Source organism: Hipposideros armiger, unplaced genomic scaffold (assembly GCF_001890085.2).
Source record: "Hipposideros armiger isolate ML-2016 unplaced genomic scaffold, ASM189008v1 scaffold_690, whole genome shotgun sequence".
Lineage (NCBI taxonomy): Eukaryota > Metazoa > Chordata > Mammalia > Chiroptera > Hipposideridae > Hipposideros > Hipposideros armiger.
Window position 1 is genome coordinate 798,323 of NW_017732040.1, and position 13,088 is coordinate 811,410.

Here is a 13,088-nt window from a genome sequence, read left to right on the forward strand (position 1 = left end):
ACATACGGTAGCCCATGGCAACCCACTGCCACAGGAGCCCAGCTCCAGGTTGAGCTGTTGTTCAGCATCTTAGCTGTAGAGGGCAGTGTCACTGGCCCTCATATGTGGGATCCGAACCGGGGTCCTTGGCGTCCCAAGCCAGCTCTTAACCATCGTGCCACGCGGCCGGCCCCTCATTTTGTGTATTTCTGTAGAATAGGTTCCTAAAATATAAATGTTAAGATTAAAGAGTGCATATTTTGAATTTTGATAGATACTTCCAAATTGCCTCCTCAGATGATTGTAGAAATTAATTTTTAAATAACATTTGTATATTTTATGATTATAAAAGTAATGTAATGTTTATTATAGCCAACTTGACAAATATTTAAAAAAAAACCCACAAAGAAAAATCACTTATTCCATCCAGTGGTGATATCCGTCTAGTTTTTTTTCTATGCACATAAAAAAATTATTTTTCCGGGCCGGCCGAGTGGCATGTTTGTTAAGAGCTGGTTTGGGACACCAGCTCTGAGCAACAGGGCCCCAGTTCGGATCCCACATGAGGGCCAGTGACACTGCCCTTTACAGCTAAGATGGTGAACAACAGCTCAACCAGGAGCTGGGCTGCTGTGAGTCGCCGGCGACGGCATAGGCTGCAGCCCCTGCTGCAGTGGGCTGCCATGAGCTACCATGTGTAGCCGGCAGCCTATGTGAGCTGCCAAGAGCTGCCGTGAACGGCCGTCCAGAGACCAGCCACTGATCTCCCTCACCCAGGAAGAGCGCAATAATACCATCATGGGCCAGTGAAGCAACGTCCTCCACAACTAGACAAGAACAAAAGGACAGCAACTTGTCTGTTCCCCTTCCCCGATTCCCCAATAAAATCTTTTTTAAAAAAAAATAAATAATTTTTCCAAGATTGGAATCATACTATGCAAAGTGCTTTGCAATTTGCTGTTTTTAAGTAACATTATATTGTTATTTTCCCATGTCATTTAAAAATTTATATTATTTAACTAGTTATATTACAGTTTAACAAATTCTACATTTTTTAACATCTAGGCTATTTCTAATACTTGCTCTTATAAATAGTACTTTTGTGCATATCTTTGTACTTATTTTTATATCTCAGTGCTTTTTCAGTATACATTTTTATAAGTGTATTTACTGGGTCAGAATCTGAAAATTTAAGACTTTTCATACATTTTGCCAAATTGCTCTACAGAAAAATTCCAAATTACATCTTACTAGCAATCTCAAGAGTGCCCATTTTTCTGTATTCTGATAGGTTTAAAGAAAAAACAACAGAAAGCAAGAACCAACAGATTAAGAAATTAAGTTTTAAAAGTAATAGAATAAGAAATGGGAGACATGGTGAGAAGTAGAAAATGACTGTTAAGGCATAGCATAATGTACTGCATAAGTTGTATTCTTACTCCTTACGTTATCCAATTAATAATAAACACCCTTTATTCTCTTTGCTATTTAGTTTTCTTTGATTCTTTTTGTGTGAGTCACTATTCTTTGGTTTGCCGTTTTGTCCTTTTCACCTAGATACCAAATGAGAGGGTTGATCCTGTTTCAGAAAAACCAAGAGAAGATCTAGTACTAAAAGAGGAAACCCCGGTGAGTTGCTTTATTGAAGACTGTCTAACCAAATATGTCATAAGAAGATGAAAGCACAGTGATTAGATTACAACACATTTAACATATATTATTACAGTTCCATGCTTCTTTATTTCAGAAGTTATACTGAAATAAATCTTGGAGCTGGTTTAAGAGGTAGATATTTTCAATGAATTATTTTCCTATTCAAAGCTTTAACCACTTTTGATAGATTTTGTGAATTCTCAAGATACATTATTAATAATTTGGCCACAGAAACCATCAATCCTATTTTTAGTATTTGGATTGAGGCTTATTAATTATTTTCCTCCTGTCCTCTTCCCTTTTGCTAGTTATGGGTAGCAGGTATCAGAGAAAAGTGTAACTGAAGATAAAGTTTACATGGGTAGCATGTTTAATGTACTTCGTACGTACTTTCTTTTTAAAAATTTCTTTGCTAATGCTTTATGACCTTTTTCTGTAGGTTCAGCCGATATTATCTTCTGTTCCAACAACGGAAGTGTCTGCTGGTGTTAAGTTCCATGTTGGCGATCTTGTTTGGTCTAAAGTGGGAACCTATCCTTGGTGGCCTTGTATGGTTTCAAGTGATCCCCAGCTCGAGGTTCATACCAAAATTAATACAAGAGGTAAGAAAAGGTATAAACAGATATTAAATTAAAGGTTGGAAAGAAAAAACGTGAAATCTTAAATGTTGTGTATGAATATAAGAATACACACATAATATATAATCTAACATCAAAATATGCATATCTATATCAGTTTTTAATAACCAGTGAAATAATTGTGATCATCTTAACTGACAGTCTCTACAGTTGATATAGTCCTTGTTTTTCCCTTGCATTTACCTTGCATTTATTTTATAATTTCTTTCATACTTCTTTTTTAAAAGACCTTAATCTGACTGACCTCTCACCTGAATTTAAAAGAAAGGAGGTGGATAAGTAATAAGATATCTTATATGAGCTTAATAGGCATTTGGACCAAGATTTTTTAAACATTTTAATTTCATCATTGACTCCTATGGGTAGTAATTTTTAGCCAAACAAGTGCTTTTCATCCTGATAAATTTGGCAGGATGCTTTTTTTCTCCTCCACTCTGTTTCTTTTTTATTAGTTTCAGGTGTACAAAACAATGTAATAGATCATTTACACCCCTCACAAAGTGATAGCCCCCTTCTCCCTGTCTACTATCCCTCTGACATCATATGTAGCTGTAACAATTCCATTGACTCTATTCCCTATGCTGCTCTCCACATCCTGTGACTATATGTATATTAAATTATAATTGACATTCAGTGTTATTCAGCTTCAGGTGTATGGCGCAGTGGTCAGGCATCTACACCGTCTATGAAGTGTAATAAGACAAGTGCCCACCTGACACTCTACAAAATCTTTACATTATTGATTATATTCCCCAAACTGTCTTTCGTCCCCGTGGCAATCTTGTGGTTACCAATTTGTGCTTTCTAATCCCATCACCTTCTCCCTTGTCCCCACCTCCCTTCCATCTACCAACCATAAGTTTTTTCTCTCTATCTCTGAGACTATTTCTGATTAGTTTGTTCGTTTATTATATTCTTTAGATTCCACATATAAGTGAGATCATATGGTATTTTTCTTTTTCCATCTGACTAATTTCACTTAGCATAATGTTCTCTAGGTCCATCCATATCATTCCAAATGGTAAGATTTCATTCTTATTTATGGCCGAGTAATACTCCATTGTATAAATGTACCACAGTTTCTTAACCCTTTCATCTACCGATGGGCATTTTGGTTGTTTCCAAGTCTTGGCTATTGTGAATAGCGCTGAAATAAACATAGGGGTGCAAAAAGTTTTTTTGAATTAGCATCTTGGGTTTCTCTGGATAGATACTTAAGAGTGGAATTGCTGGGTCATAAGGTAGTTCCATTTCCAGTTTTTTGAGATACCTCCATACTGATTTCCATAGTGGCTGCACCAATCTGCAATCCCACCAGCAGTGCACCAGGGTTCCCTTTTCCCTACAACCTCGCCAGCACTTGTTGTTTGTTGATTTATTGATGATGGCCATTCTGACAGGTGTGAGGTGATATCTCATTGTGGTTTTTATTTGCATTTCTCTAATGATTAGTCCTCCACTCCATTTTTATATCAGTACATTTACTGGGATATCCTTAAAAATTCAATATGACATAGAAGTATAGCTTGAATCTAGCTATATAGATATATACATAGATCCTACCTTAGAAATGTTAGTAAATATTAAGAAAAGGTGTGTTCTAACTTTCTTCTATTCTTTTTCCTGGGTTTGACCAAAATATGTAGATTAGATTCTGAGGTTCTGGCATTTGGAATGGACTTGCCTGTTTATTAGCCAGAGGAAGGTTTGAATTTGGCGTTTACTTCTGGATATTTGCTTTGCAAACTCACTCTTGTTATGTGTTGAGTCCCTTATTGTCTATGACAACTTTGCACCTATTTCTTTTTTTCTCACTTTAAACTTTCTATCTTGGTCCCTGTTCACTGTTATGAGGAGAAAAAGTGTCTCTGTGAGTCTGGCAAGTCAGCTGTGTGACAGGATCAGCCGTATCTATGACACTTGTGCTACATAGCTAGGAATCTGCCTTGGTGTAGAAGGTAATCATCTTGTTACAACCTGCTAATGAAAGGTTGGGGTTACTGGAAACAGCAATGGGGCAAAAGTGGAAAAAAATCGTTGAATGTCTACTGTTGTGCAGGACATTGTGTTAAGCAATTCTCTTATATATATTCTTATGCAGTCCTCATAGCAGCAACTCTATGAAGTAGGTACTGTTATTATGTTTCAGGTAAGTAAATAGAGTCTCAAAGACATCTTATTCCATAACCTCCACTCTTAAACACTACTGTATATTAAAGGAAAAGTAATTGAATTCACCTAGTCATAATTTGCAGAGGTTTGGGGGAGACAGTTCTAATTCCTTCCTTTATATAATAAGAGTGTTGGACGAGTAATCTCTGAAGTACCTTGCAGGTTTAATAATCTATGATTCTGTGAATGGAAGAAAAAAGAGACAAGGATCTCCCAAGAGGTCCAATCCTTCTTAAATAAAACAATTCATGTCTATATCTGTGCCTCCAGAGCACCCTAAGATACTATATATATCATGTGAGTTCTCACTCTTCAGTTCTCTTCCCTTAGAAAAGCATCCTTTTGAGATGATACAAAGAGTCTCACATTTAATTATTTTATGAAAACCTGCTAATTTCAGCTTTTAAAAAAATGGGATACAAATGAAAGTACAATTTATGCCTCATCTGTATTTTAAAGGAAATATTTAAATTTAGTTTTATGAATTAATCTAATCTGGTCTGGTACCCCCCTTACTCTCCTATTTTAGTGTAGGAAAAACTGATTTTGTCTGTATTATTGAGAAAACCAGAAATCTGAGAATTTAGGTTTTAAAAAAATGTATACTCTGATGGTATTTAAATTTTTTTTTCTGCAGTAGTTTTAAAAATAACAGTGTTCTTGAGATGTGATTAATATACCATAAAATTTACCCCTTTAAAGTATGCAATTCAGTGATTTTGAGCACATTTACAGTGTTGTGTGGCCATCGCTACAGTCAAATTTTAGAACATTTTTATCAACCCAAAAAAGAAATTTCATATCAATTAGTCACTCCCCATTCTTCCCCTTCTCCCCCAGCCCTAAGCAGCCACTATTTTCTGTCTCTATAGATTTGCCTTTTCTGGACATGATAAATGTAATCTTTTCTGAAAGATGAATGTAATCATACAGTATGTGACCTTTTGTGTATGGCTTCTTTCACTTAGCATAATGTTTTAGAGGTGCATCTGTGTTGCAGCATGTATCAGTAACTTCATCTCTTTATTGCCAAATAATATTCCACTGTCTGACTATGGTGCAGTTTTAAATGAAGTAGTTTCTAATAGTTTTTCTGAAAACCAAAAAACACGGCATAAAACTTAATTTTGTTGTTTATGTTCCATACATGAGGCCTGTGAAGCATTTTATATTGCTTATTTAAACTATTTTAAAATTTATCTTGATTATATTTAGTAATCATGGATTTCCACATTGTTATTAGTAAGATTCTTAGCTTTGGAAAATGTGTTTAACGGTTTTCACACGTAAAAATATTCTTTGAAAGAGCATGTTGAAAGATTTTTGGATCACATCTCTATTTTAGGTTGTATTTCATTGTTTAGGTCTCATTTTAAGTTTAAAAGTTAAAATTGAAATGCTTTCTCTGTTTATAACAATACAAAAATACTACATATGGTCATAATACTACATAAGGTGCCCGTAGTTTCTTCCTCCAGATATGTAAGTAATATTAAGAGTTTGAGAGTAATTCTTTTTCTTTACACATAGTATAATAGATATGAAAGTAAAGATTTTTACTCAGAGTTTTAAGTGGTATCACATACCTTTTGTAACCTTTAATCCTAATATATTTTTTTTAGTTTAAAACTGGACAGTTTTACCTTTATATTATTTTTCTTATATAAAAACATTGCCTTGACATTTTTTTATTGGAAATATAGCCCATTATTCAGAGACAGATGTGCTTATTTCTCTATCTTTCAGGTCTAGTTTTTTCACTCTTATTTTATGGTTTTCCAGCCAGCAGGAAACAAAGTGCCAACAAAGAGGCAAATTGCTTGATTTGTTTGTCTGTAGCAAATGCTTTTAATGGTGGAAGAAGTTGAAAATAAAAATGAAAGTGATATTATGTTATCTATTCTGGTTTTTATGTTTTTAACTATCAAGTCCTTTGGGATTATCTGTTTACTTCTGAATAAGTAACTCTTGACTTGAAAACAGATTATGTCCTGTGTTCTTTCAACCCTGCTACCCACAACCCTATCCTCCAAACTCACCTATTAATTTAGATTATATTTCTGTTTTTGTCCCTCAAAACCATTGGACTTCTGATAAACTTCATTGATTAATTATAACCGAATTTGTGGTCAGCTCTTCTCAGATTAGATGATACGGAAATCAGAGTCGTAAAAAAAAGAAAGAAAGAAAAATCTGAGTTGTGTGTGTTTCTCTCTTATAGGCTATTTTTCATATGAAATTTTAATCTGGTTTCAAAATAATCCCTTAGATAATTTCTTGTTAATGTCTAATAAAATTAGACCACTAGTTTTTAAAATTCTAACTTTTTTGTTTGAAAGATAAAATTTTATTAATGGCAACAGATATTGTCAGTTGCTTTTCTTAAAGTGACAGACTTGCTTTGTTTGTTTTTGAGGAAATTATGTACCAGATACTCAGGTTCAAATAACCATAGTTTTTCTGTCAGTCATTTTTTGAAGTGAAAAGGATGTTCCATAAAAAATGGCCAGTTCACCTTGTAGCAACTCAGTCACACAAGTACTTTTCATCAAAATAACCGTCATACTTCTATATGCAAAAGTCCTATATGCATAGTTCCCATTTTGTTACACAGAATATTCAAAAGACATCTGTTCAAGGGTTGAGATTTAGTAAAATAAATCATTTTTATAAAACTGGCTTTTTTTTTTTAATTGCCAGTGTATGGCTGTGAAGAATACAGTACTAGTTTGGTGTCACTCATTGCTTTTATTTGTGCCAAGATGCCAGCACTCTATCTTACAGCACTCTATTTTACAATATTAAGTGCAAATGTCAACATAGTGAAAAAGACAAATAACATCTTAGTATTATGAAGATAGTTTTGACCTCACAGGATCCCTGAAAGAGCCTCAGTGGCCTCTTCGCCTCTACCCCTGGTCTGTATACCACACTTTATGCAGCTAGAAAAGCAATGTGATGAGCACTGGGCTTTTAAAAGCCCAAGAAAAGATGTTATATATTTTTTGAAGGAAAAAACTATTTATACCCATATTTGTAAAAAGGTTTGAGCCATGTAAAAATAAGTTATGTAACCAAGGTAACAAATCTGATAATCAGAATTTCTGATTTTCTTAAAATTTGCTGAACTAATTTTAATCATTTGGGGTGATTTTTAAAAAATTTTTATAATAACTATTAGTTGTGTAATTTATAGGTGTTGGATTATATCTTTGGACAATCCAAAACATACAAGTTCTAATAGGGGTAATACTAGGGAACCTGGCTTAGGTTTGCGTTTTTGGCAGCGTATATGTGGATGTTTATGTTCTGAAATGGTTAATACGGATTTTTATTTGCAGGTGCGCGAGAATATCACGTCCAATTTTTTAGCAACCAGCCAGAGAGGGCATGGGTTCATGAAAAGCGGGTACGAGAGTATAAAGGTCATAAACAGTATGAAGAATTACTGGCTGAGGCAACTAAACAAGCCAGTAATCACTCCGAGAAACAAAAGGTAACTGACAACATGTTCACATTATCAATCAAATATGGTTTTTAAAGGACTTCATAATTTAGTAGAGTTCAGACTTTATATTTTAATTCAGACCATTGTTAGAATGATTTGTTATTTTAACTCCTCCAATGTTAATAATTTATTGTAAGTGTATCAATAAGTTTTATATGTCATAAACAACATAATACTATTAAAAACTATCTGCTTAATACAGTGTTGGATTCTGTTTTGAATAGAATTAATATACGTTAAGTCTAGTAGTAGATGCTAGTGAAATGAGAATTTTGTCAGGGGATTTTTTTTTTTCCTATTTCAGCGTCTTTCCATAATTCCCCTTTACTTTTATTTAACAAGATTTTTGATGAAAGTAAAGTTTGAAAAATATTTGGTGAGTACCTACTGTGAGACAGGCACTGTTTTAAGTATTTAATATATATATTAATTCATTTAATCTTCATAACATGAGGTAGATACTATTCTTGTTTCTGCAGATGAAGAAATTGAGGCACAGAAAGCTTAACTGGTTCAATCAAGGTCACACAAGTGATGGAACCAAGAAATATGTTTGGTGTGGTGGTGGATTTTTTAGATTTTTGACATGAACTCTTGATACTCTGGTTGATATTTTTAAACTTAACTAATTTTAGTGTGGATCTCTTGTGATTCATAAATTTGTCATATTACACTTTCAAAGCTAAATTTAATCGGGGGATTTCGATTGATTTTATCAGACTCTTATATTTTACAGATTTATACATCAGTGTTTGACATATACTAGACAATCTCAGAGTTTCATTAGCTAATTTCTGGTTACCTCAGTTTAACCTGGATAATTCCTAAATACTTTGGTCATCTCATGTACCTTTCTTTATTTAAAGTTTTCTTATCTGCCTTGCCAATCCAAAATCTTGTGATCAACCCTGGATACAGAGACCTATGGAAACTGTGATTCAGATTCATTTTTTCTTTCATACATTCCTACTTTGCTGTGTCTTGTCAACTTACATGTGTTCCTCGGGGCTCGGTCCTTTCTCTTCATTCTGCCCATTTGCATTATTGGTACAAACTAGCAGCCCAGCTTCAGATGCTGGCTCTCTGCCAGTTCACTTTGTTGTGAGCTCTGTAGCACCCTGCAGCTTTAGGGTGTCATTCTTTATATATATATATATATATATACATATATATATATATATATATATATATGTATATATATATATATATGTATATTTATTGGGAAATTGGGGGAAGGGGAACAGACAAGTTGTCCTTTTGTTCTTCAGCCTAGTTGTGGAGGACGTTGCTTCACTGGCCCAAGTTGGCACCATCATTGCGCTCTTCCTGGGCAAGGCAGATTAGTCGCCGGCTTCTGGACGGCTGCTTACGGCGGCTGCTGGCCACTCATGCTGGCTGCTGGCTACACACGGTAGTCCATGGCAACCCACTGCCACAGGGGCTGCAGCCCACGCCGTCGCTGGCGACTCACAGCAGCCCAGCTCCAGGTTGAGCTGTTCAGCATCTTAGCTGTAGAGGGCAGTGTCACTGGCCCTCATATGTGGGATCTGAACTGGGGTCCCCTGGTATCCCAAGCCAGCTCTTAACCAACGTGCCACTTGGCCTGCCCAGGGTGTCTTAATGTTAGTGTTTTATTGGTCACTGAAAGCAATCATTTCTGTAATCTTTCTCCTCTTTGTCCTTTACTGCTGCTTTTTTATGAATATGGTGTGAGAAGGACGACTTCTTCTTTGAGGGACTTGTCCAGCAGAGTGGTCAACAAAGGATAGATGAAAGCATAGAGCTACATGTCATCTGCTAGTAAAACCGATTTATCAGAATTACGGAGTTAGCACATTTCATTGATTTGACTGAAAACCCTGAAGATATTTATGTAAAGCTAGAAAGATGACAGGCTCACATGGGAATACTATTGGTTTAAGTGTACCTGATAGATTCACATGTGTCTGATAATGCCTGTATCTCTTTTTAAAGATTCGGAAACCTCGACCACAGAGAGAACGTGCTCAATGGGATATTGGCATCGCCCATGCAGAGAAAGCATTGAAAATGACCCGAGAGGAAAGAATAGAACAGTATACTTTTATCTATATTGATAAACAGCCTGAGGAGGCTTTATCCCAAGCAAAAAAGAATGTCACCTCCAAAGCTGAAGTTAAAAAAACCCGGAGACCAAGATCAGTGCTGAACACTCAGCCGGAACAGACCAATGCAGGTGAGGTGGCCTCCTCACTATCAAGTACTGAAATTCGGAGACATAGCCAGAGGCGGCACATGAGTGTGGAAGAGGAAGAGCCACCCCCTGTTAAAATCGCCTGGAAAACAGCAGCAGCAAGGAAATCCTTACCAGCTTCCATTACAATGCACAAAGGGAGCCTGGATTTGCAGAAGTGTAACATGTCTCCAGTTGTGAAAATTGAACAAGTGTTTGCTCTTCAGAATGCTACAGGAGATGGGAAATTTATCGATCAATTTGTTTATTCAACGAAGGTACCTCTTTTTTCAAGGATTTTTTGGGGAAACAGTATTTAATAAGTGTCAACCTTGGCATTTAAAAGATAACAGTCATAATTTAAATACGCTTTTTATCCTCTGCAATTGAAATGTACGGCCAGTTTGTTTAGGAGGGGGCAAAAAAAAGACATAGGCAAAAAGGCTGTTTTTCTCCCTCCTCCCGCTTTTGTAATATCCCCATCTGTACTAGATTAATCTTGAGCTGTGCAGCCAAAATTGAGCCTAGCTCCCTAAAGTCATGGAAAGAAAATTGGCCCTTTGCCTGTTTCTAGTTTGTATTGTTTTTCTTAGTTGAAAAGTGTGCTTCTTTTTAAGTCATTTTTGTTAATTATCTGAATTAACCATTGTAATAATTGTACCTGCTGATCTGTTTGGTTGCACCAGCTATTTTGTTAGGCTCATATTGGCTTTGGGGTATCTAATGCATTTTAGAGAAATACCAGAACTGTGTTAGTTCTTTAACAATTAACTGTGATGATAGCTTGGGTCTGAGGTGAAACTGAATGTCTCCCATCAGCCAGCCCTGGGCCTGCATATAGGGCACTTATACTTTAGTTTTAAAACTTTAAAACTCTTCATAAGATTTGTAATGGTTATTCAATCATGGACCTCTTCACTACCCCCACCCCCCACCAATACCACAGTTGTGGGCTTGTGAATTCAATTTAGTGACACCTCGTGGATGTGTACTTTTGAAGAATTCTGTGTTTCCTAACATTGTCATATGCACATTAAAGTAATTAAATACAGGTGTGCCTTATTAGTGATATATTTTCCTAGAGAGAAGTGTAAGGGTTCTCTCTTAACCTCTTCATGCCTGTACGTTCAACTGATGTCATTAAGGCTAAGCCGCTTGGAAAAACTTGTTACAGTCCCCACTTGGTTCTGCTGATAGCTTTGAACAGCAAATGAATAGTCTGCATCTTTTTTTAATACAAATTGGCTCCATTCTTGGAGCTAGTTTTTAACCTGCTTTTAGATGCACAAATCAAACTTTTGTCATCCCCCTCCAAAGAGTGCTATTTAAATGAAATTCAGGATAAAACTGACCTTTTATAAATGAAGGCTTTAAAAATACATATATACGTATAAATCATTCCTTTATTTCATTGAAATCCCTAAAATGAGACAGAACTGTAATTGTATCTGCTTTCTACCTGCTCCAAGTTGCTTATTGGGTGCACATTTTGGTCACCATGAAAGACATTTCTGTACCTGTGGATGTTTTTGTCTTTCAAGATTTGTTGACATTTTTGTCTGTGTAATAGGGTACTTGACCAAATGAAAATGACTAGAGTTCTCTTATATGAGTAAAGGGAGGGACTCTTCAGACCAGAAAATACTGGGTTTTTGACAGAAAATTATGTGATACACATTCATTTTTTTAGTGATATTCATCATCTGGACTTAGACAAAGAGGTTTTCTTACCCCCCACAAAATCTCATTGTGCATTTTGGAATACATCCTGATGACTTAATAAAATTGTTCTGATAATGACTAAGATAATAAATTACTGCAAAAAAGACAATATAAAATTCAAGCAAATTATAGTCTTAAACTATCTTTATATATTTATAAGCCCATGATGCCATTGCCTGGTAATCACCTAATTTTAAATTTGCCTTATTTTGAAGGGAATTGGTAACAAAACGGAGATAAGTGTCAGGGGACAAGACAGACTTGTAATTTCTACACCAAACCAGAGAAATGAAAAGGCAACTCAGAATATATCTGAAGCAACATGTGGTTCTACAGGTAGGTATGAATGAAAAGTATATAGATCCATTTTGAGGTCATAGTTCTAGTCTGCTATAACATGGTAGGTATGTTCCTAGAAACTTAGTTATCAAAATCAAATTATATTTAAAAAATCAAACTATAAAAGCAATTATTTGAATAGGAAAGAATTATTTAGGACTTGAGAGCTTATTCATGGTAATAGTTATTTTTCCTACAGAAATTTACATAATAGGAGTATTTCATAATTAAGAGTATAGTTATAAAATCTGCACATACCTCAGTAAATGCACCTTTTGATTATCTCTCTTTGCATGAGAATAACAGCTTTACTTTTACAGCATTATTAACACATTTTTGCCATTTCCTCTTTTATCCCCTATTGGAAACAACTTGGTAGATGCCCGCGCTCTTTTCATTAGTCTAGTTGTGCTTTATGTTAGTAGCTGATGGGCCTAGGGAGTAACCTCGATGAACAGATACCATGCATTGAAAATCAAGCTATGTTGCTTATAGGAGAAATGCCTATATTCAGTAAGATTGTGCCTTTGGAATAGTCAAAGTAATTTTTTTTTTTTTTGTTAAAGATTTTATTGGGGAATTGGGAGAGGGAAACAGCGTTGGGGAATCGGGGAAGGGGAACAGACAAGCTGCTATCCTTTAGTTCTTAAGTCTAGTTGTGGAGGACGTCGCTTCACTGGCCCATGTTGATATTATCATTGTGCTCTCCCCGGGTGAGGCAGATCGGTCACCAGCCTCTGGACGGCAGCTTTTGGCAGCTCACACCGGCTGCCAGCCGCTCACGCTGGCTGCCGGCCACACACGGTAGCTTATGGCAGCCCACTGCAGCAGGGGCTGCAGCCTATGCCATCGCTGGTGACTCACC

The 13,088-nt window shown here is 35.8% G+C and overlaps 1 protein-coding gene across 1 annotated transcript in view; it reads left to right on the forward strand.

The window, feature by feature from the left end:
• The window catches only part of NSD3 (nuclear receptor binding SET domain protein 3), a 62,009-nt gene that overhangs the window by 36,134 nt on the left and 12,787 nt on the right, over window positions 1–13,088 (forward strand). The window contains exons 3-7 of the mRNA XM_019626836.1: window positions 1,537–1,608; window positions 2,072–2,234; window positions 7,784–7,938; window positions 9,925–10,440; window positions 12,100–12,220. Coding sequence (XP_019482381.1) covers window positions 1,537–1,608; window positions 2,072–2,234; window positions 7,784–7,938; window positions 9,925–10,440; window positions 12,100–12,220 — 1,027 coding nt within the window. The remainder of the gene's footprint in view (window positions 1–1,536; window positions 1,609–2,071; window positions 2,235–7,783; window positions 7,939–9,924; window positions 10,441–12,099; window positions 12,221–13,088) is intronic.